The 25,786-nt window shown below is 40.2% G+C and overlaps 1 protein-coding gene across 3 annotated transcripts in view; it reads right to left on the bottom strand.

The window, feature by feature from the left end:
- The window catches only part of sgpp1a (sphingosine-1-phosphate phosphatase 1a), a 55,628-nt gene extending 31,163 nt beyond the window's left edge, over positions 1 to 24,465 (bottom strand). For 2 of the 3 annotated variants that reach the window (XR_006759188.1, XM_014144680.2), the window contains exons 1-2: positions 23,354 to 24,459; positions 10,920 to 11,009 (exon numbers count right to left, since the gene is read on the bottom strand). Coding sequence is in view for 1 of the 3 variants with exons in the window: in XM_014144680.2 (XP_014000155.1) it covers positions 10,920 to 11,009; positions 23,354 to 24,166 (903 nt within the window). In the remaining 2 variants the exon portion in view is untranslated. Of the gene's footprint in view, positions 1 to 10,919; positions 11,010 to 23,353 lie in introns of all 3 variants that reach the window. The other variant, XR_006759189.1, reaches the window with a different exon arrangement.
- Positions 24,466 to 25,786: the final 1,321 nt, after the last annotated feature.

Here is a 25,786-nt window from a genome sequence, read left to right as displayed (position 1 = left end):
TGGATATTACATTTTTGCATCTGAGCTCCTAGAGTGTGCGGCTCTCCCTTACTTTCAAGTCAGATTAAGAACACATTCTTATTTTCAATGACGGCCTAGGAACGGGGGGTTAACTGCCTTGTTCAGGGGGAGTCGGGGATTCGTTTTTGCAACCTTCCGGTTACTAGTCCAACGCTCTAACCACCTGCCTTACATTGCACTCCACGAGGAGCCTGCATGGCAGGCTGACTACCTGTTACGCGAGGGCAGCAAGAAGCCAAGGTAAGTTGCTAGCTAGCATTAAACTTATCTTATAAAAAACTATCAATCTTAACATAATCACTAGTTAACTACACATGGTTGATGATATTACTAGTTTATCTAACGTGTCCTGCGTTGCATATAATCGATGCGGTGCCTGTTAACCTCTTGACAGTCGTCCCCCTCGAATCTTATTGGAGCTCTGGTTGAAGAAGGCCCTAAAGATTTATGTTATACAACGTTTGACATGTTTGAACAAACCTAAATAAGACAAAAATGCATTTTGTTGAAAGAGTAGCCCCGCGCACGTCGGAACTTTTGGTGCAGCCTTCAGAACGCGCTAACAACAACAAGCTAATGGAACATAAAGGATGAACTTTTTCGAACGAAAATACATTTGTTGTGGACCTGGGATTCCTGGAAGTGCCTAAGGATGAAGATAATCAAAGGTAAGGGATTATTGACAATAGTATACAAGAGTAGATTTGATATGCGATTGTTCCAAGATGGCGCTGACCTGTAACGGTAGCCTATTGTTCTGAGTATCGCATCCCCTTTTATCGCAAAGTGTGATTACCCAGTAAAGTTATTTTTAAATCTGGCATTACAGGTGCTTTCAAGAGATATTCATCTATAAATCTTAGAATGACAATATTACATTTTAAAAATGTTTTCGAATAGTAATTTAGTCAATTGTAGCGCTGTTTCATCGGATGCATTTGAGGGAAAATAGTTAGTCAACGTTACGCACCGATGTAAAATGCTGTTTTTATATATAAATATGAACTTTATCGAACAAAAGAATGCATGTATTGTGTAACATGATGTCCTAGGAGTGTCATCTGATGAAGATTGTCAAAGGATAGTGCTGCATTTAGCTGTTTTTTGGTTATTTGTGACGCATGTGGTTGGTCGGAAAATGGCTATGTGGCTACTTTGACGATACACTCCTCTAACATAATCTAATGTTTTGCTTTTGCTGTAAAGCCTTTTTGAAATCGGACAACGTGGTTCGATTCAGGAGAGGTGTATCTATAAAACGATATAATTTGAAAAAAATGAATTTTTTTTAAATTAAATTTTGTTATGCTAATGGCGATAGGATTTTGCGCCATTAGGGGTTAATTTCTCATTGAATCACAACCTACTTCGACAAACAGGTATTGATATTGATGATGCGCATTTGCGAAAAAAGCACTGTCGTTGCACCAATGTACCTAACCATAAACATCAATGCTTTTCTTTAACCTGTTAGGGCTAGGGGGCAGTATTGACACGGCTGGATAAAAAATCATACCCGATTTAATCTGGTTACCACTCCTACCCAGTAACTAGAATATGCATATACTTATTACATATGGATAGAAAACACCCTACATTTTCTAAAACTGTTTGAATGGTGTCTGTGAGTATAACAGAACTCATTTGGCAGGCAAAACCCTGAGACATTTTCTGACAGGAAGTGGATACCTGATGTGTTGTATTACCTTTAAACCTATCCCATTGAAAAACACAGGGGCTGAGGAATATTTTGGCACTTCCTATTGCTTCCACTAGATGTCACCAGCCTTTACAAAGTGTTTTGAGTCTTCTGGAGGGAGATCTGACCGAACAAGAGCCATGGAACGATGATGGCCCATTAGACACCTGGCGCGCGAGTTCATGTTGGGTACCCTCGTTCCAATACGTTATAAAAGAGTATGCATTCGTCCACCTTGAATATTATTCATGTTCTGGTTAAAAAAGGCCCTAATGATTTATGCTATACAACGTTTGACATGTTTGAACGAACGTAAATATATTTTTTCCCCTCGTTCATGACGAGAAGTCCGGCTGGCTTAGATCATGTGCTAACAAGACGGAGATTTTTGGACATAAATGATGAGCTTTTTTGAACAAAACTACATTCGTTATGGACCTGTGATACCTGGAAGTGACATCTGATGAAGAGAATCAAAGGTAATGGATTATTTACATAGTATTTTCGATTTTAGATCTCCCCAACATGACGTCTAGTCTGTATCGCAACGCGTATTTTTCTGGGCGCAGTGCTCAGATTATTGCAAAGTGTGATTTCCCAGTAAGGTTATTTTTAAATCTGGCAAGTTGATTGCGTTCAAGAGATGTAAATCTATAATTCTTTAAATGACAATATAATATTTTACCAATGTTTTCTAATTTTAATTATTTAATTAGTGGTGCTGACTTGACTGCCGGTTATTGGAGGGAAACGATTTCCTCAACATCAATGCCATAGTAAAACGCTGTTTTTGGATATAAATATGAACTTGATAGAACTAAAAATGCATGCATTGTCTAACATAATGTCCTAGGAGTGTCATCTGATGGAGATTGTAAAAAGGTTAGTGCATCATTTTAGCTGGTTTTATGGTTTTGGTGACCCTGTCTTTGAATTGACAAAACATTACACACAACTCTTGTAAATGTACTGTCCTAACATACTCTAAATTTATGCTTTCGCCGTAAAACCTTTTTGAAATCGTAAAACGTGGTTAGATTAAGGAGATGTTTATCTTTCAAAGGGTGTAAAATAGTTGTATGTTTGAAAAATTTGAATTTTGACATTTATTTGGATTCAAATTTGCCGCTCTTGAAATGCACCTGCTGTTGATGGAGTGCACCACGGGTGGCACGCTAGCGTCCCACCTAGCCCATAGAGGTTAAAACCAATACACATGTATATATTTTTAAACCTGCATATTTAGCTAATATTGCTTGCTAACATGAAATTGTGTCACTTATCTTGCGTTCATTGCACGCAGTCAGGGTATATGCAAGTTTGGGCCGCCTGGCTCGTTGTGAACTAATTTGCCAGAATTTTACGTAATCATCATATAACATTGAAGGTTGTGCAATGTAAAAGGAATATTTAGACTTAGGGATGCCACCCATTAGATAAAACACGGAACGGTTCCGTAGTTCACTGAAAGAAAAAACATTTTGTTTTCGAGATGATAGTTTCAGGATTCAACCATATTAATGAGCTAAGGCTCGTATTTCTGTGTGTTATTATGTTATAATTAAATCTATGATTTGATATTTGATAGAGCAGTCTGACAGAGCGGTGGTAGGCAGCAGCAGGCTCGTAAGCATTCATTCAAACAGCACTTTCGTGCGTTTTGCCAGCAGCGCTTCGCTGTGCTTCAAGCTGTTTATGACTTCAAGCCGGGTGGATATTACATTTACGTCATTTAGCAGACGCTCTTATCCAGAGCGACTTACAAACTGGGTATAATTTGTGGAACGTTCCAACAGGAATCTATTCCAAAAACTTCGTAAATAAGAAGATTGCCAAAAAACAACGCATACAAAGTTGTATAGCGGCAGAATAAGATACCGGGTAGGGAGTGGTCGATTTCATTGCGTTTTTCACTCATCACGTTTATTCCGAAAAATGTCTGTCCTCACTCTAGTTACCTATGGACAAACATTAAGAACACGCTACGTGGTGAGTTGATGCCTATTCGGCAGCTAGCTAAGCTAGGTTTGTATGCGTTGCTACTTTGTATGCGTTGTTGGTTGGCAACCTTTTACTTTACGTTTTTTTGGAACAGATTCCTGTTGGAACGTTCCACAAATTATACCCACCCCTTCAAGCCTGTCAACTCCCAAGATTAGGCTGGTGTAACCGATGTGAAATGGCTAGCTAGTTAGCCGGGTGCGCCCGCTAATAGCGTTTCAAACGTCACTCGCTCTGAGACTTGGAGTAGTTTTTCCCCTTGCTCTACATGGGTAACGCTGCTTCGAGGGTGGCTGTTGTCGATGTGTTCCTGTTTCGAGCCCAGGTAGGAGCGAGGACAGGGACAGAAGCTATACTGTTACACTGGCAATACTAAAGTGCCTATGAGAACATCCAATAGTCAAAGGTACAGTGGGGGGAAAAAAGTATTTGATCCCTTGCTGATTTTGTACATTTGCCCACTTACAAAGAAAGGATCAGTCTATAATTTTAATGGTAGGTTTATTTGAACAGTGGGAGACAGAATAACAACAAAAAAATCCAGAAAAATGCATGTCAGAAATGTTATAAATTGATTTGCATTTTAATGAGGGAAATAAGTATTTGACCCCCTCTCAATCAGAAAGATCTGGCTCCCAGGTGTCTTTTATACAGGTAACGAGCTGAGATTAGGAGCACACTTAAAGGGAGTGCTCCTAATCTCAGCTTGTTACCTGTATAAAAGAGACCTGTCCACAGAAGCAATCAATCAATCAGATTCCAAACTCTCCACCATGGCCAAGACCAAAGAGCTCTCCAAGGATGTCAGGGACAAGATTGTAGACCTACACAAGGCTGGAATGGGCTACAAGTCCATCGCCAAGCAGCTTGGTGAGAAGGTGACAACATTTGGTGCAATTATTCGCAAATGGAAGAAACACAAAAGAACTGTCAATATCCCTCGGCCTGGGGCTCCATGCAAGATCTCACCTCGTGCAGTTGCAATGAGTGAGGAATCAGCCCAGAACTACACGGGAGGATCTTGTCAATGATCTCAAGGCAGCTGGGACCATAGTCACCAAGAAAACAATTGGTAACACACTACGCCGGGAAGGACTGAAATCCTGCAGCGCCGGCAAGGTCCCCCTGCTCAAGAATACATATACATTCCCATCTGAAGTTTGCCAATGAACATCTGAATGATTCAGAGGACAACTGGTAAAAGTGTTGGTCAGATGAGACCAAAATGGAGCTCTTTGGCATCAACTCAACTCGCCGTGTTTGGAGGAGGTGGAATGCTGCCTATGACCCCAAGAACACCATCTCCACCGTCAAACATGGAGGTGGAAACATTATGCTTTGGGGGTGTTTTTCTGCTAAGGGGACAGGACAACTTCACCGCATCAAAGGGACGATGGACGGGGCCATGTACCGTCAAATATTGGGTGAGAACCTCCTTCCCTCAGCCAAGGCATTGAAAATGGGTCGTGGATGGGTATTCCAGCATGACAATGACCCAAAACACACAGCCAAGGCAACAAAGGAGTGGCTCAAGAAGAATCACATTAAGGTCCTGGAGTGGCCTAGCCAGTCTCCAGACCTTAATCCCATAGAAAATCTGTGGAGGGAGCTGAAGGTTCGAGTTGCCAAACGTCAGCCTTGAAACCTTAATAACTTGGAGAAGATCTGCAAAGAGGAGTGGGACAAAATCCCTCCTGAGATTTACATTTACATTTTAGTCATTTTAGCAGACACTCTTATCCAGAGCGACTTACAGTGGTGAATGCATACATTTCATTTCATGCATTTAAATGTAAAAAAAAATTGTACTGGCCCCCCGTGGGAATCGAACCCACAACCCTGGCGTTGCACACACACCATGCTGGCGTTGCAAACACCATGCTCTACCAACTAAGCCACAGGGAAGAGATGTGTGCAAACCTGGTGGCCAACTACAAGAAACGTCTGACCTCTGTGATTGCCAACAAGGGTTTTGCCACCAAGTACTAAGTCATGTTTTGTAGAGGGGTCAAATACTTATTTCACTCATTAAAATGCAAATCATTTTATAACATTTTTGACATGCGGTTTTCTGAATTTTGTTGTTATTCTGTCTCTCATTGTTCAAATAAACCTACTATTAAAATTATAGACTGATCATTTCTTTCTAAGTGGGCAAACGTACAAAATCAGCAGGGGATCAAATACTCCCCCCCCCCCACTGTATATGAAATACAAATCGTATAGAGAGAAAGTCCTATAATTCCTATAATAACTACAACCTAAAACTTCTTACCCGGGAATATTGAAGACTCATGTTAAAAGGAACCATCAGCTTTCATATGTTCTCATGTTCTGAGCAAGGCACTTAAACGTTAGCTTTTTTTACATGGCACATATTGCACTTTTACTTTCTTCTCCAACACTTTGTTTTGCATTATTTAAACCTCCAATAAATCGGTATCGGCGTTGAAAAATCATAATCGGTCGACCTCTAGTATAGATACACCATCCAAAGTGTAATTAATAACTTCACCATGCTCAAGAGATTTTTAGCTTTTTATTTTTTTGCAGATCTATCAATCGGTGCCCTTCTTTGCGAGGCATTGAAAAACGTCCCTGGTCTTTGTGGTTGAATCTGTGCTTGAAATTCACTACTTGACTGAGGGACCTTACAGATAATTGTATGTGTGGGATACAGAGATGGGGTAGTCATTCAAAAATAATCTTAATCACTATTATTGAACACGGAATGAGTCCATGAAACTTATGTGATTTGTTAAGCACATTTTACTCCTGAATTTATTTAGGCTTGTCATAAGGGGTTGAATACTTATTGACTCAAGACAATTTAGCGTTGTAATTTATTTTATTTTTTTATACACATTTTTTTTAACAAAATTGCACTGACATTTGAGTATTGTGTTTGTAGATCAGTGATACAAAATCTACATTTAATAAATGTTTTATTCAGGCTGTAACAACAAAATGTGAAACAAGTAAAGGGTTGTGAATATTTTGAAGGCACTGTATTCAAAGACCTGTCAATAGAAAAACTAAATGCAGCTAGTTCGGCATCTTCCCAGCTTCAGTCTGGAGTGATTGTGTTAGCTGTGTAGTTGGCTAGCTGGGGGCTCTATAGCAACCATTTTTGTTTGCCATAGCAACCTGCCAAATCGAACTAACACCAGCGAACCTTGGCTGGAAACAATACAATGGAATGAACGACCAGATGGCTTGGGTAGCAACCTCGGGACTATATCCTCATGGAAGGATGAAATATTGATTCATTTATTCATTCTAACATTTAATGAAAATATGTCAATCATTATTTCAATAGGTTGGTAACCCGGTGTATAATTAAGTGATAATGCCAGAGTAGCCGTGATTTGGAGGATATATTGGCACGGTTTGCCAGCCCAAGACGAACAACACCCGTGCCAATATATCCTCCAAATCACGGCTTCTCTGGCATTATCACTTAATTATACACATTATTAGCTTGTTGGAAAATGTCGTCAACCGATTGACCATATAACCAGTTGGCAGCACCAATCTAAATGATCGTAGCAGAATGAGAAATGTTCATGCAATGAAGAAAGAGTTAACGGAGATGCAGTTGCGCTCTATCCAATTGTAGCAGTAGGATCAACCTACAGCCCACCCATTTCTTTATAGACAGCAAAACTAGCCAATTGAGCCTTTAGAGCACGCAGCACCTCAGACTTGTTTGATGACAAGAGAAAGATGTGTGCTGGCAGCTGAAAATTTATTTTATTCGATCATGAATAATAATACAAATACACATGTATTATAATTGTATCCGGAAAATTCTCCATATCCATTATAATACTTGTTTTTTTCCGAGTACTCGGCCCAACCATAATCACTTTACAATAATGAACTTTATGATCAGACAATAATGAACTTCATGCTACAAAATAATTGGTGCATTTCCATTATACAAAATATTTTTCAGTGAGAAACTAAATGTTGGTGCAAAGGCTTGTGAAATAGAGGCACTACTACATGATTTAGGTTAGGCCTAGCCTCAGTCATTCAACTTGAACTTTTTATTGAGCATCTTATCAAGCTATAGAGATGTTCAGGAAAAGTTCAAGGTTCTTTACAGATAAGAGTAATCATTGTGCAAGAGCCATGTCATGATGTGGAATATGAAACAAAGTGTCAGGGTGGTAAAAAGGAAAAGAAAAATGGCCCAGATAAGACATCCAATATGGTGAGGTTGGCCCTTAACTGAACTTTGCCCTTATTACCTTTGGAAAGACATGTGCACACACACACAAACACTTCAATGGGTTAAGCATGAACTCCACTGAACAATTTCAGTGATAGGTGTGCACAAGGACCTTCATTTTTACCTCAGAAGTCAAAATGTCTCTAGATGGGCTGATTTGGAAAAATCGGAAATACTACTGACAAAGAGCTGAATGATCCACCTCACTGAAAAGACTCAAAATGCCCCTCACTTATTTTAACCTTGGGTGCTAGGACCCCTAATGATGAAAAACGAAAGTGTTATAACATGTTTTAAAATGGTCGTAGTCAATAACCTAGGCCTACTTAAAATCATCTCTCTGCACCTTTATAGACCACGACAAGCTGCAGGAGCAGAAGAGGTATGTGTGCGAGTTCTCAAAACTTGCAGCAGGCATGTGAGTTTGCTGTCAACTCGGTCAGAAATCGGCATCGACGTTTTATCCTGTTTTCCTACCCTCATGCCGCTTGTTAGATATTATACACATTATTAGCTGGTTAATCATATAACCAGTTGGCAGCACCGATCTAAATGATTGGAGAACTGACTGGAACTTGTCATGCAATGAATAGCGAGTGAACTGAGATGAAGCTGCGCTCTGTCCAATCCAATAATTAGGATCAACCGACAGCCCGCCCATTTCTTTACAGACAGCCGAACTAGCCAATTGAATCGTTTAGAGCATGAAGCACCAGACTTGTTTTAATGACATGAGAAAGAATGCAACAATTAGGTTAGGCCTAGCATTTCCATTATACAACATTTGTTTTAGTAAGAAACTAAATGTTGGGGAAAGGGCTGGTGAAACAGAGGCCAAGATGAATCTTCATGATTTAGGACAAGCCTAGGAAATTCAACTTAAACTTTTTATTGAGCATATTATCAAGCAGGGATAGGCAAACTAGATCCAGCCATGGGCAGATTTTTGTCAGACCGGATGGTTGGGAGGCCGGAACATAATTATAATAATTTGTACTCTGCAAAATGACCACAACTAAGAGATTGAAAATAACAAACACAATCATTTCATACCTTGATTACATTGGGACATGATCACATCTCTTATTTGTGGGAATATTTGAACAGATTTCCTAAATCAAAGTAATTTATAGCTGAATTCCTGGTGATTTTTGGACCAAAAACTAAAATCCTATAATGTTGTTATTTAAAACAAAATAAATGTAAAAAAAACAACCGGCAGACAATGTCAGACTCCACTCTGAGGCACATCAATCTGCAGGTTGAACATTGTGAGATTGTAGATGCGTAAGTTGATAGCTGTAAAAATCACCTTAAACTGTTACTCCACATGCTGATATTGACTTTAGTATTAGTGTGTGTAGTTTCAGTTACCCCATAGAGAGCATTGCATTGTGGGTTTTGTAGTCGACTTGAGTTGCAAAAGATTTCCACATGTTGCTACCAACCTTATTATAATGACAAAATGAAACATTTGTTCACAAAAAATATTGTTCTGACAGTGTTATTTAACACCGTAAATTATAGTAATGAGTGGTTTTGGGTGGATTCTTCCTTTAAGTGTTAAACTAATAATGGTTGAAAAATCCATGCTTTCTGGGAATGCTTTAAGGTCTGGAAGTTGACAGGGCTGGAAAGTTCGTTGTCAGAAGTATTACAATGTAAAGTTACTTTTAATCTTTGTCTGCCTATTCCAAGACATGGCATATGGGGGTGTAGTGAGAAACCCGATGGGTTGGACGATTCTCTACATCACTCATCTTGAAAAAACAGATACTAAAAACTTGGAAAATCAATCAAATCGGCTATCATTAACAATGGAAAAATCGAATGATTTATTATTTAAAATATTGAAAATGCGTGGGCTATGGAGAGAAACAAAATGGTGCCGTTTCAGGACATGTGGCAGAAAGTGATGCGGGTTCTGGAGATGGGGGTGTGTGCTAGTGGATCTGGGCAGGTGTGATGTAGTTGATGTTTGTATGATGTTGTTTGTTTGTGTATGTTTTGTATTGTTTATAAAAGACAAAATAAAATCGTACAACAAAATTATGCGACTCTGTAGAAGGACTTGCTTTTAGTTTTTCCCCGTCTCAATTCCACACGCTGCGCTGTTCATCAGTCACAATTTGACAATATTGTCAACCATCAGACTGTTAATTTAATCTGGTTTTAAGGCTACATCTATTATTAGATGTGTGAAATTCACTTCGATATAGTTTAGTTGTAGTTTTGATGGGCCATTATCAGCTGGGCAGGCAACTGTTGGGTGAAGGAGGGGCGGGGGATGACATCTAACACCACTTATAACACAAATGATGTTAGTGATAGACATTCTAACAACATCAGTGTGTTAAATAGAGTTATTTAGGAAAAGTCAAAGGGGTCACAGATTTAAAAAGGCAGAGCTATAAAAAAAAATTATAATAACCACATGACATTCAAAAGACGATGTTAACTCCTGTAAACGTCCTACCATTGGAAAAGCGAGTCAGGTACAGGGCTTTTTTCCCCCCAGTGTATATTTTGAGCCTGGCTTGAATATGCACTGAAGCAAATGGACAGAGGATAGTCTACATTTCTGTCTGATTCTGTGTGGTGGTTATAATAATACATAGTTATTTTATTAAAGTGCTTTCATGCACCCAAAGCACTACAACACAGTATGAAAAACATCACACAATGTTCAATCAGAACATCTGTACTGAACAAGCAGGGGTGAAAGTAGATTGATCTCTACGTTAAAATCCTATTTTAGAATAAGGTGTTTCAATGAAGGCATGGCAAGACGGAAACCACGACGCGAAACTATCGTGAAACGGAGCATGGCTTCGGTTTGGATTGCAGGTTAAACCTTGAATGTCTTCAACAACAAATGTATAAACATTTCTTAGAACGCATGTTTTACGCCCTCATATTTCAAGAAGGGTTCTTGTTTGGTCTAAAGTACTATTGACTTACCAAGACAGAGTGCATGCCCATGTAGACTCTGCTTACACAGACGAGGAAACTCCAGCAGATGGCCAGACTCAAGCCAAACAGGAAAGGGTACTGTGAGCAAGAGCAACAAAGGGGGGGGGAAGGGGAGGGGGTTACTACTGTTCACATTAATGATTTAAAAAGTTCAGCATATACATATCATTAGCTGTGCTTAACAAGCTGAATACCAATCAGTCACATTTACAGTGTGTTCTATCTCAAGTGTGTAAAAAGCTATTCAATTACAGTCCTGGAGGGCCACAGCAATAGGCCTATTGGTTGTTCATTAGGCTAGGCTATTCATTAATCAGAGACTGATTCAGACCTGCAACCTGTCGTCACACGTGCTGACATAGACCAATCACGGGCTGGCAAGCTACGAGGAGGCTTTCAGGTAGGATGAAAATGACTATAATCGACCATGATCCTTTAATAGTTACGTCCATTTTCACCATGATCCCTAGTGATTTTTTGGTGCCATTCAGCAATATGGCGCGCTTCAAATTCAAATAATTCCCGGCTTCATGCGCAATCGGGAGTTTTACATAGTCATAGGAATACGTGGATGACGTCAGCGCTATCTACTGGTTTTAATGTCTATGGTGAAACCAGGTGGGAGAACTATCAGGCCAATCAAGGAAAGTAGTTTATTAACCTATTAGACTAACCACAAGGAAGAAAAGAAAACAAGTTGTACAATGCCTTCGAGGGTCAGGATTGAATAGCCCCGTTGTCAAAAATGTACAGTAATGAGACTCTTTTCAAGTATCAGAATAGGCCTACCAAAATAAATATTATTCTTAAATTGATTAAATCTATTTTTATTTATTTTTTAAGTATTCAGACCCTTTTATTTTTACTCCGTACTTTACTGCCTCAATTCTTCTCGGGTACGACGCTACAAGCTTGGCACACCTGTATTTGGGTAGTTTCTCCCATTCTTCTCTGCAGATCCTCTCAAGCTCTGTCAGGTTGGATGGGGAGCGTCGCTGCACAGCTATTTTCAGGTCTCTCCAGAGATGTTCGATCAGGTTCAAGTCCGGGCTCTGGCTGGGCCACTCAGACTTGTCCCGAAGCTACTCCTACGTTGTCTTGGCTGTGTGCTTAGGGTCGTTGTCCTGTCGGAAGGTGAACCTTTGCCCCAGTCTGAGGTCCTGAGCGCTCTGAAGTAGATTTTCATCAAAGATATCACTGTACTTCGCTCCGTTCATCTTTCCCTTGATCCTGACTGGTCTTCCAGTCCCTGCTACTGGAAAACATCCCCACAGCATGATGCTACCACCACCATAGGTATGGTGCCAGGTTTCCTCCACACGTGACACTTGGCATTCAGGCCAAAGAGTTCAATCTTGGTTTCATCAGACCAGAGAATCTTGTTTCTCATGGTCAGAGCCTTTTAGCAAACTCCAAGCGGGCTGTAATATGCTTTTTACTGAGGAGTGGCTTCCGTCTAGCCACTCCACCATAAAGGCCTGATTGGTGGAGTGCTGCAGAGATGGGTGTCCTTTCTGGAAGGTTCTCCCGTCTCCACAGAGGAACTCTGTCAGAGTAACAATAAGGTTTCTAAGAACCTGTTTTTGCTTTGTCATTATGGGGAAGTGTGTAGATTGAGGAATTTTTTCAACTGAATTCATTTTAGAATAAGGCTGTAACGTAACAAAATGTAGAAAAGGGGCAGTACTTTCTGAATGCACTATGTAGGTATATTAAAATATCAATATCATACAGTGAACACCTAAGCCTATAGGCCTTTGCATGCAATGCCATGATACATTTAGTGTCCAAATCTCTGACAGCTGAACAATCATTGTTTTAGGAAAGTAGCCTAAACCCCCCCCTCTCCTTTTTTTATTGGCTATAAAGTTTTACATGTCCTACACATTGAAATACAAGGAATAATGTTTTTGTAAATTGTTATTGGCTGTTTGAGGACAGGTAAATGTGGCTAAATTGGCCAAAATCCCTCGTTTATTGATGGCGCTGACTGGGCTGGTTGGATCTGAATGCATATGGATGTCCATTCAATTTCTCAAATGTCCGGTAAATAACATTTTCTGAAGGAAACTCAAATGGCATACTTGTTATGAAGATTTTAGACAATTCACATTCAAATCTGTCGCCCAGCTCGACACCATAAAGACGGGAAGTGTCCAGTGTCACTGATTATACCTGCACATCATTGTTCACCAGCAGCCCCAAACATCTAAAGAATAAGCTACAAACCAACCAAATAAACTTGTAAGAATTGTATTTAAACTCCCCCATACTCATCTGGAGGTTGAGCATTTTTTCATCTCTATATCTATGTAATTATATACGTACAGTCGTATGAAAAAGTTTGGGCACCCCTCTGAGGCTGCATAATAATTTACTCTGTCGTCACAGAAAATGATCACAGTGGCATGACATTCATTTTCTAATAAAAGCTGAGTACTGGGGTATTGTCCAGACAAAGATTTTTAGTGTAGCAATATTAAGTTGTATGAAATTAAATCAGATGTGAAAAATAGGCTATGCAAAAATTTGGGCACCCTTGTCATTCTGTTGATTTGAATACCTGTAACTACTTAGCACTGATTAATTGGAACACACAATTGGTTTGGTGAGCTCATTAAGCCTTGAACTTCATAGACAAGTGCATCCAATCATGAGAAAAGGTATTTAAGATGGCCAATTGCAAGTTGTTGTTCTCTTTGACTCTCCTCTGAAGAGTGGCAACATGGGGGCCTCAAAACAACTCTCAAATGACCTGAACACAAAGATTGTTCAACATTATGGTTTAGGGCTGGGCGATATGGACCAAAAGTCATATTCCGATATATTTAGGCTGAATATCGATATAAGATATATATCCCAATATTTTTTCCGCAAAGTGAGAGCAAATGTTCAGTCAAAGTCAAAGCCAGATATGACATGTCTCAAGTAGTTTTATTGAAACCGGCTATTTCAGTTAACAGTTGAAAAATCAAATGAATAAATAATAAACAGGGCTCTTCACCTGGTTCAGATTAAATGCTCAGCTGTTCAAATAACAATAACATGTAAACATAAACACTGTATAACAGGATTACCTTTTTTGAAATCAAAGCTCCATAAGGTGCATTTAAATAAATAAAAATATCTTAAACAAAAATAGCCTATAAAATAGGCCTCTTTCTGAAATATATATGAGAAAAGTCAACTTTAAATGGCTTATTAAAATCAAATTACAGATTTCTTCTCCTTTCTAACAAATCCAGATGCAAATAACCAACATTACAAAATAATAAAATATGACAAACCCTAGTAAGGGCAGCAAGTATATATAAATAAAGAGCTCAGTTTGAGAAAATGTTTTTTAAACATCAGCCTGTGATTACCATTTGCTTTTTGTTAACTCAATTTCTTATCTGAACAGCCTCAACCAGTTGCATAAGAAACAGACTATCAACTCAAACATTTTCACCCTCTTTTTTTACTTTGATAAACAGTAATGCTGTCTTGAGGTAGACATTAGGCACACTGCGGGAAAATGAAGTTTGCAGTGAGCTTTGTTTCGGGGCTGGAGCTTTTTCGGGTTGTCGACGGCTTGCGGCTGGGGCTTCTGCAGCAGTTTGTGCCACTGTTTTAGGTGGTGAAAAAGATTTGTAGTGCTTCCACCCCTGGCTGTAACTTTTTTATGGCACTGCCTACATATAACGTGATTTTGTTGCTCATCTGATACTTTGAATCCGAACCATCTCCAAATTACTGAGCCAATGCTTTTTCTTTTACTAACCAATTCCTCCTCAAAACGCTCAGCAGACGCTGTTGCTTCCTCCATGTTTGTTGAAGTGTCTGTTCCTGCCCCTCCCCCCTCTGTGCATGAAAGAGGGGCGGGGCGCGGGGAGCAGCGCAGAGAGCTCCGGGTCTGCAGCTTGCTTGGAGCAAGGATCAAAGCGCAAATTTGAACTATAGCGATATATGCGAAATGGTCTAATTTCATATCACATTTAAAATATATCGATATATTTTTTATATCGATATATCGCCCAGCCCTATTATGGTTTAGAGGAAGGCTACAAAAAGCTATCGCAGAGATTTAAGCTGTCAGTGTCCACTGTGAGGAACATAGTGAGGAAATGGAAGACCACAGGCACAGTTCTTGTTAAGGCCAGAAGTGGCAGGCCAAGTAAAATATCGGAGAGGCGAAAGATGGTGAGAACGGTCAAAAACAGCCCACAGACCACCTCCAAAGACCTACAACATCATCTTTCTGCAGATGGTGTCACTGTGCATCGTTCAACAATTCAGCGCACTTTGCACAAGGAGAAGCTGTATGGGAGAGTGATGCGGAAGAAGCCTTTTCTGCACACATGCCACAAACACGCACATTTGGACAAGCCAGCTTCATTTTGGAATAAGGTGCTGTGGACTGATGAAACAAAGATTGAGTTATTTGGTCATAACAAGGGACGTTATATGCATGGTGGCAAAAGAACACAGCATTCCAAGAAAAACACTTGCTACCCACAGTAAAATTTGGCGGGGGTTCCATCATGCTGTGGGGCTGTGTGGCCAGTGCCGGTACTGGGAATCTTGTTAAAGTTGAGGGTCACATGGATTCCACTCAATATCAGCAGATTCTTGGGAATAATGTTGAAGAATCAGTCACAAAAGACAACGACCCAAAACACTGCTCGGCATTTATGCAGAGGAACAAGTACAATGTTCTGGAATGGCCATCCCAGTCCCCAGACCTGAATATCATTGAGAATCTGTGGGATGATTTGAAGCGGGCTGTCCATGCTCGGTCACCATCAAACCTAACTGAACTGGAGATGTTTTGTAAGGAGGAATGGTCCAAAATACCTTCATCCAGACACTCATTAGAGGCTATAAGAAGCGTCTAGAGGCTGTTATTTTAGCAAAAGGAGGCTCTACTAAATATTGATGTGATTTTTCTATTGGGGTGCCAAATTTATGCACCCTTTATTTTTTTTTAATGCATATTGCACATTTTCTGTTAATCCAATAAACCTCATTTCACTACTGAAATATTACTGTGTCCATCAGTTATTTGATAGGTCAAAATGAAATTGCTGATCCAAACACCCAATTATTTATAAATCGAAATCATGGAAATTGTCAGGGGTGCCCAAACTTATTCATACGACTGTATTTATGGAAATAAGTCCAACTTTATTGTGCAATCTCAGTCACTTAAAATCTGTGTGTATATGTTTTTTTTTTTCACTGACAAAAATCGTATCAATCATAACTGTGCAGCAACAATTTGATGAATGGAAAGAGACATTGTTACAAAATACCAAAAAGTTGAATGACATTCAGAGATTGTCAAGACATGGCTTCGGTACAAGGTAGGGAGGAATGTATTTTCTGTTTAGTCTATTGTGGTGCTGAAAATGTGCCCAAAGTCAGTATGCTTTGTTTATTGGTTGTGTGGTACATTGGCACAGAAACATATCGGTGAAAAATGTGTTGCATATAATTTATATAATTATGGCATCAAAATGTAAAAAAATCTGATTTCCCCCTAGCTGGTCATCGTCTGCAGCTGGCTCTAATCGTAGTATAATGAAACAGGCAGGGAGAGTGCGCTCATCTGTGGTGGGCAGTGAACCCCCAACCTTCTGTTCCTGCGTGGCATCGACTGTGCCACAAAAGCATGCTGAAGTGGCAGTCGTTCTTGTCATTTGTGGTAGTAAACATTATTTTGAGTTAATTCTATGGTCTGTCCCTTAGAGGTATGGTTTTACTGCAGGGGCAGCAGTGGTCAATAATATGGTCAGGGGTCATGTAGGCTAAGATCAAGGAAGGGCAACTCCAGTTCTAGGGGGCCAGAGTGGTGTCACACCTTATATCACTGGTGTCACACAGTGACAGTGATATAAGTGGTGTCACACTTATATCACTGTACAGACTTACCTATGGATTGTGGATGATGACACAGGGGTATCAGTCTACTCAATGACACCCAAAGATGATTAGCATCGTAGCACTTATCGCGGGAATCTAAAACTACTGAATTGAGCCACATTTATTGTACCAGTCAACCTAATATATGTAATGAACACTTTCCCAGAGGAAAAAACAATACAGCATGGATGTCTTGGAGTCCGATAACTGAGGACGTTGTGGGGGAAAAAAAGCACTTGGGTATTGAGTAGACTGATACCCCTGTTTCATTTATCCCCAATCCTTAGGTAAGGCTGTACAGAGAAATATGATTGTCAGTACGCACAATAGGCTGACTGGGCAGGTGATTTCCCTCAGTCAAAGTCCCTGATAAGAGCTACAACGCTAATATTTGCGTAAACTCTTCAAAGTTGTGTTCTGTGGGTGTCACCGAGTAGACTGATACCCCATTTCATTACAACACTCCAACCTCGTTTAACATTATCTAGTCTAAATATGGCATAATTCCACCAATTGGAATGGTCTGCGTCACTTTCAAATATGTACTTTTATTTTGAAGGTCAACTGCAAGATTCCACTAATCCTGCTGCCCAAAGATAGATAGTTATTTTCATGAACAGAAGTTCAACAACAAGTGGCTACCTAGCTAATACTTACTCAAATGGATTCCTAAAATCAATCATTGCTAAGAATATTAAAAATTACTGCACTTTCTACTGGTCATTGTTTTCAGGCTGGTTACATTGGTGCTAGCTAGGTACCAAGTTAAAGCTAGCTACCGCAGAAGGCGGTAGCTAAAAATATCTGTACATCAAAGTAATTTGCAAACGGCTACGGACGTGAGTGCTACAGGTCGGTAGTCATTTAGGCAGGTTACCTTAGTGTTCTTGGGCACAAGGACTATGGTGGTCTGCTTGAAACATGTTGGTATTACAGACTCAGACAGGAAGAGGTTAAAAATGTCAGTGAAGACATGTGTCAGTTGGTCAGCGCACGCTCAGAGTACACATCCTGGTAATCCGTCTGGCCTTGTGAATGTTGACCCGTTTAAAGGTCTTATTCACATCAGCTGCGGAGAGCGTGATCACATAGTCGTCCAGAACAGTTGATGCTCTCATGCATGTTTCAGTGTTACTTGCCTCGAAGTGAGCATTAGTTATTTAGCTTGTCTGGTAGGCTTGTGTCACTGGGCAGCTCTCAGCTGTGCTTCCCTTTGCAGTCTGTAATAGTTTGTAAGCCCTGCCACATCCGACGAGTGTCAGAGCCGGTGTAGTACGATTCGATCTTAGTCCTGTATTGACTCTTTGCCTGTTTGATGGTTAGTCAGAGGGCATAGCGGGATTTCTTATAAGCGTCCAGGTTAGAGTCCCGCTCCTTGAAAGCAGCAGCTCTACGCGAATGTTGCCTGTAATCCACGACTTCTGGTTTGGGTAAGTAAGTACAGTCACTGTGGGGACGACGTTGTCGAAGCACTTATTGATGAAGCCAGTGACTGATGTGGTGTACTCCTCAATGCCATCAGAAGAATCCCCAAACATATTCCAGTTTGTGCTAGCAAAACAGTCCTCTAGTTTAGCATCTGCTTCATCTGACCACTTTTTTACAGGCCGAGTCACTTGTGGTTCCTGCTTTAACTTTTGCTTGGCGGAATACAGCTCAGTGAGTGCGGTCTTCGTGCCAGCATTAGCCTGTGGTGGTACGTAGAAAGCAACGAAAAATAGATGAAAACTATCTAGGTAGCTAGAAGAGGTCGACCGATTAGTCGGAATGGCCGATTAACTAGGGCCGATTTCAAGTTTTCATAATCGGAAATCGGTATTTTTGGCCACAGATTTATTTTAAAACTAGGCAAGTCAGTTAAGAACACACATTCTTATTTTCAATGACGGCCTAGGAACAGTGGGTTAACTGCCTTGTTCAGGGGCAGAATGACAGATTTTTACCTTGTCAGCTCGGGGATTTAATCTTGCAACCTTACGGTTAACTAGTCCAACGCTCTAACCACCTGCCTTACATTGCGCTCCACGAGGAGCCTGCCTGTTACGCGAATGCAGTAAGAACCCAAGGTAAGTTGCTAGCTAGCATTAAACTTATCTTATAAAAAACAATCATAATCACTAGTTAATTACACATGGTTGATGATATTACTAGTTTATCTAGCCTGTCCTGCGTTGCATATAATCGCTTAGGTAAACGTTGCTCCAACGTGTACCTAACCATAAACATCAATGCCTTTGTTAAAATCAATACACAGAAGTATATATTTTTAAACCTGCATATTTCGCTAAAAGAAATCCAGGTTAGCAGACAATATTAACCAGGTGAAATTGTCACTTCTCTTGAGTTCATTGCACACAGAGTCAGGGTATATGCAACAGTTTGGCCCGCCTGGCTCGTTGCGAACTAATTTGCCAGAATCTTACGTAATTATGACATACCATTGCACAACCTTCAATGTAACAGGAATATTTAGACTTCGGGATGCCACCCGTTAGATAAATACGGAACGGTTCCGTATTTCACTGAAAGGAAAAACGTTTTTTTGGGGGGTCCTCCAATAACCGGTATCGGTGTTGAAAAATCATAATCGGTCGACCTCTAGTAGATAGAGTATCTCATGATAAACTGTAGCCCAAACCATTTCAGGCGAGCAAAACCCTGAGACTTCCGTAAATATTGTGCACCAGCTATTGTTTACAAATATGCATAGGCCCCCACCCTGTGTCTTACCAGATGCTGCTGTTCTATCCTGCCGATAGTGTATAACCCGCCAGCCGTATGTTACCAATGTTGTTGTTCAGCCACGACTCAGTGAAACACAAGATATTACAGTTTTTAAATGTCTCGGTAGGATATACGTGCTTTCAGTTCATCCCATTTATTTTCCATTTATCTGACAGTACGGATGGCAACGGCAGATTAGCCACTCGTCGCCTGATCCTCACTGGGCACTCCGATCTCTTTCCGAAAAATCTCAGTTTCTTTCTCCTGCAAATGACGGGGATGAGGGCCTGTTCGGGTGTTTGGAGTATATCCTTCCCATCCGACTCATTAAAGAAAAATTATTTGTCCAACTCAGTGAGTAAATCACTGTTCTGATGTCCAGAAGCTCTTTTCGGTCATAAGAGATGTTAGCAGCAACATGTACAGTATAAGATTTTTACATTTTTAACAGACTTTTTGACAGTGCTACTTATGGTAGTGGTGGAGCTAGGCTTGCACGTGCAAATTTAGCACACACAACATTCTAAAAAAGAAGTGTTATTTGACGTGTATCGTTTTTGACACGCAAAAACCAAAACGAAATTGCATAAATGTTGTAGGCTACACCAGCGAACTATGGAACGCTGTTTGGGTCTTTGCGTGTCAAAAAAGATACGACAAATAATTTAAAGCGTTCATAAATTTGTTGCAGTTATTTCACATTGATTACACCATCACTCGTATTTCATATGTCACAACGACACTTCGATACGTATGCTATGACGCTGGTAAAGTTGTCTCGCGCACCTACAGTGCTGGTCATAAAAAAGAGCTAGCTAGCTCATGGAAGCAAACAATGTTCTTCCCCAAAAACATAGCAAAACTACTTAATCTGTTTTAGTTGCTATAGTTAACTTTTTTAGGATAGGGGGCAGCATTTGGAATTCTGGATGAAAAGCGTGCCCAAAGTAAACTGCCTGCTTCTCAGGCCCAGGCGCTAGGATATGCATATAATTGGTAGATTTGGATAGAAAACACGAAAGTTTCTAAAACTGTTAAAATAATGTCTGAGTATAACAGACATTATTTGGCAGGCAAAACCCCGAGGACAAACCATCCATGATTTTGTTTTTGGAGGTGACAGTGTTTTCAGTGGGTTTTCTATGTGGATCTAGATTTCTAAGGCACTTGCTTGCAGTTCCCATCACTTCCACTGGATGTCAACAGTCTTAGAAATTGTTTGATGTTATTCTTTTGAGTAATGAAGAAGTATGGCTGTTCAGAACGAGGGTCAAGTCTAGTGTACGGTTGTGGTTGGGGCACGCGGCCTGAAAGCTCGCTCCACTTTGTTTTCGTCCGGTATTAAACACAGTTTATCCCGTCTTAAATTTGATCGATTATTTACGTTAAAAAAATACCTAAAGTTGTTTGACATGTTTGGATCAAGATTACAGGTAACTTATTAGATATTTTGTAGTCATGTTGCGCGAGTTGGAACTGGTGTTTTTCTGAATCAAACGTGCCAAATAAATTGACATTTTGGAGATATAACGACGGAATTTATCGAACAAAAGGACCATTTATGATGTTCTGGGACATATTGGCGTGCCAACAGAAGATCTTCAATAGGTAAGGCATGAATATATCGTTATTTCTGAGTTTTGTGTCGCGCCTGGCAGATTGAATTATGATTGACATGTGTTTGTTTGATGAGGTGCTGTCCTCATAATAGCATGGTTTGCTTTCGCCGTAAAGCCTTTTTGAAATCTGACAGTGGCTAGATTAACAAGAAGTTAAGCTTTAATTTGGTGTATTGCACTTGTGAATGTATGAAAGTTAAATATTTCTAATAAAAAAAGAAATTTTACACTCTGCCATTTCACCGGATGTTGTCGAAACGTTCCGCTAGCGGAACCCCTAGCCGGAACAGGTTAACTAGCTAACTATATAGCTAGTTGTCCTCTAAAATAACCCTCATTTATAAGACAGTTCTTATTTGATTAATGGTGGTCAGACACATCTATGTGAAGCTAGCCCCAATAAGGATTAGCCACAATAGTGGACTTTGCGGTTAGCCTTCAAAATAAAAGTATGTTATTGACAGTGATACAAATGAATACAAATAGTAGAATTATTCCATAACTGAATAAATCATGCTAAACGAGGTTGGAATGTTATAGAAAAATCAACAAAAGACAATTTGTTAATTTGACAAATCTGTTGAAATCACACTGGATGTATTATACTTTAGAATTGCATTGGGGGCATACTTATTTCATTGTCCAGCCTTACCTATGGATTGTGGATCAATGACATGGGGGATCAGTCTACTCAGCAACACCCAAAGAACATTAGCGTCGTAGCTCTTATTGCGGGACTCTGAAACAACTGAATTGAGCCACAGTTCTTGTCAACCTATGTGTATTGAACACTATTCCAGAGGAAAAACAATACTGTGTGGATGTTTGAGTCTGATAACCGAGGACATAGGGGAACAAATATCTTAGCTATTGAGTAGACTGACACCCCATTTCATTGATCTCCAATCCTTAGGTAAAGCTGTACAGTGCCATATGAATGTCAAGACACACAATAGGTTGACTTGGGAAGGTGATTTCACATGAGGGCTACAACGCTGATTTTTGCGGAAACTTTTCACAGTTGTGTTCTGTTGGCTGTCACAGAGTAGACTGATACCCCATTTCGTTGCTTCACATTCCAACCTTGTTTAACATTATCTAGTCTATATATGGCACGATTCCACCAATTGTAATTTTCTGCGTCACCTTCAACTTTGTACTATTTTGAAGACAAACCGCAAATTCCACTATTGTGCCTATTTTCACAACAGATAACCCGGTCCGGTCGAGCCTCACTAGCCAGATGATGCTAGCTGGCTGCTTATAACGTTCGTTTTGGGAAACAGGCTTAAGTAGCTGGCTAGGTATTTATTTTCATGAACTGAAGTGCAATTTAAATAGGAGAACAACAATACTTACAAGGATTCCGGCTAAATCATTGCTAAGAATAATGAAAATGACTGCAGTTTCTACTGGTCATTGTTTTCAAGCTGGTTTATTGGTGCTAGCTTGCTACCCCAGAAGTTGCGGTCGAACAAATGCTTTATTACCAACGCGGTACAGGAAACATCGTTTGTGGCCGGTGTTTGCGGACATTTTTGTAAAGTTTTGACAGTGCTACTGATAGTAGTGGTGGCGCTTGGATTGCACGTTCTAATTCATTACACACAACATTCTATAACAGAACTGTTTTATTTGAGTGTATCTTTTTGTTGACACCAAAAGACCCAAACGGCGTTCCATAGCGACCAGACAAAGGCGATGAAGGAGGGGGGCGTCGCCGCCGAGCACTCGGTAAAAAAAAAAAAAGTTTTAAATCATGCACATGCGCAGAAATATCCGTATTTTTAGCCTGGGCAAATTGGGACACAAACGCCGTATCCCATTGCCACGCCATTACAAAAACTCTCCATGTAATGCTAAAGCCCCCATGCAGTCTTTATTTTTTATCATCACTTTATATAATAAATCACTGTGTTATATATATATATATATATATATCTCTCTCTCTCAAATATATTTGGTCATTTCCCTGAGCCACTTAAATGCTCTGTCCGAATGTGTGGGCGTGGGGATACACATTTTAATATATTTAGAGTGCCTTTAGAATGAGGTGGATAAATGTTTCATGAGTTTAGTTAATTTCAATACAGAATCCCAAAATACAAAAAATTGTTTATAAACAAATATTATAGTTTCAAAATTGATCATAGGCTAGGTTTGATGATAGCCTACCTGCCAGCGTCCATATGTGAGTAGGAAGAGAGAGAAAGGGATGGCAGTCCCGGACATGGCATGCGTTGATGGCATACTGTACTCGGAGTTGTAAAACACCTCCACTTTAACCACAGGCGGAGATGCTGGTCGCGTCCAGCGGACAATGTCTTTGGTAGATTGGCCGAGGAAAAGATTCCAAATCCAGACCACAAGGATTCGCCGGCTGACAAAAGCATCTACATTCCAAATTAGGAAGGGGAAGAAAACAATGAAGAACATCTCGTTACCAAGCTCGGACCCGAATGTGAAAAGGTAGAATAGGAACTTATTCTGAATAATAAACTCCTGGCCTACATCCCCAGTCAGTGAGTTCCTGCGAAGAGGTTTGACCCTTTCACTAGAGTCCCCATTCTCGCGGTCACTCTCAACCGCTTTGGACGGCTTCCCAGTCAATCTACAGCCGCTACTTTGTCTGTTTCCCTCAAGGGAGACCGTCTCTTGTTCGGTTGTCTCCCCTATCCCAGACAACAGAGCTGTTTCATGTTGCAGCTTGTTTGAACAGTCGTTATGTTGTTCTCCGGCAGTTACGTTTCTTTGCAGAGGACCTTCGATTTGCTGTCTGCCAACATGTCCCTCGCCGTTTCCACTTTGGTCCTGGTGGCGTTTCACGCAGGCACCGTTAACAAAAAAATCATTTTCCCATTCTTTCCTGCTCAGTTTGACTGGGAATGAGCCTTGGACACCACAGAGCTTTTGAAATGATGCTACATGGTGCGGATCTTGCAAATACCCACAACACCGTATGAACATCGTTTTTAGATCTTTCGCCATAGTACGTCTGACACAAACTAGTTCAGCTAGCTAGCCGCCCTCCAAATCACATGCAAGATGGAGTCTCGTCCGCTACTGTAGGTAGTTTTCCCAGACAAAATAGAGGAAATACGATGACCTCCAGTTTAGGCGAAAAGTCGTTGGAATACAAAATTTCCGTAAACTAGCTAGATATGGGGAGGTCCGATGGTGTCTAGCTACTAGTCACAAAAATAATCCGTACCAGTTATGCCTGTGTCAGGCGCGTTCGATGATTTATGAGAAACTAACCACCATAACGATTAGCAACATTAGTAGAATTTGCGGGTTGACTTCAAAATAAAAGTCCCTAATTGAAAGTGACGCAAACAAAGTGGAATTATGGACGACTCGACAATGCTAAACAAGGTTGGAATGTTGTTACATAATTAAAATACATTCAGTTCACCAAATCCACCTTCTGCACCTCGAATAAAATAACGAATTACTACCACGCAGGTCGGCTGATCCAGCAGCAGTACAGTATCCCGAAAGATCATTGATTAACTGTTTACTTATGTACTTCCAAAAAAAGGTCTAAGGGCAGTAATGACGATAGATGCTCTACAAAACTCCATATTTTGGTGAGTACGGAACGTATTGACATTAACGTTTGGAGAGCTGGGTCTAGAGATTCAAAACACTTACTCAAAATTAAGAAAATAAAGAAGTTCATAAGATGTTGAGGAATTGCACTTGATGAATAGCACCTTTGCTTAACTATTTAACCATATGAGAAGTTTGTGAGGAATTTCACAAACTAAGATTATGATTCTTACAAACGGCTTCTTAAAATGAGTCGCTATGCAACTGATTTAGTTAGCAATAGCGAACATGTTTGTATTGAAATTAGTTCTAAAACATGTTGAGTTTCAAATAGTAAACACTGAAACTTTCAGATTTAGTTTGTCAGCGAGTTAAACATTTAATTGCTTTCATTAGCTTATAAAACAAGGGTTTAGTTATCTTGGAATTATGAATAAAGTTAAGCAAAGTTACTATTTCTCAAGTTCATTAGCGACGTGCTTGAAACCAATAAATATGCCTATGTGATAGGGATGATAGGATCAGTGTTGCCAACTCAGCAAGGAAAGTAGCTATTGGCTGTCCTAAAAGTCGCTAAATGACATCACCTCATTTTCATAATTGGCCATGTGCATGTAATTGTGATGGAGGCTGTAGGAGAGAGGAATGACATCATGGGAGAGACAAAGTGAGTAAACTCCCTAAATATGTTTAGAACTACAAATGAGCAAGCTGCAGTGGCACACAGTGAATAGAACCAGATATGGAGGCCATTCCTTGAGCACTTTATGGACCCCATTGTTAATTCCCGTCATAAGAGGCATTGTCAGTCCCTATCCCCGGGAGTTCTCTTTAAGACAACACTTCGAGCTATAGATTTGGCATCTCCTCCCTCCAACTCAACAAGCCCCAGAAATGTTGATACAATTGTCTGCTTGGTGTCAAAGTACCTTATCACAAGCCCCAGGTACTTAGAAACACTTACATCCGTGGACTCAAGGAGGAAGCTGAAACGCTGGTCACCCACATCCACGACCAACGTTTTCAGAAAGTATGGTGCTAGAACACCATTAATCA

Source organism: Salmo salar, chromosome ssa15, assembly GCF_905237065.1.
Source record: "Salmo salar chromosome ssa15, Ssal_v3.1, whole genome shotgun sequence".
Classification (NCBI taxonomy): domain Eukaryota; kingdom Metazoa; phylum Chordata; class Actinopteri; order Salmoniformes; family Salmonidae; genus Salmo; species Salmo salar.
The sequence above is the reverse complement of the archived record's forward strand: the minus strand, read 5'-3'. Positions and strand labels throughout refer to the sequence as shown.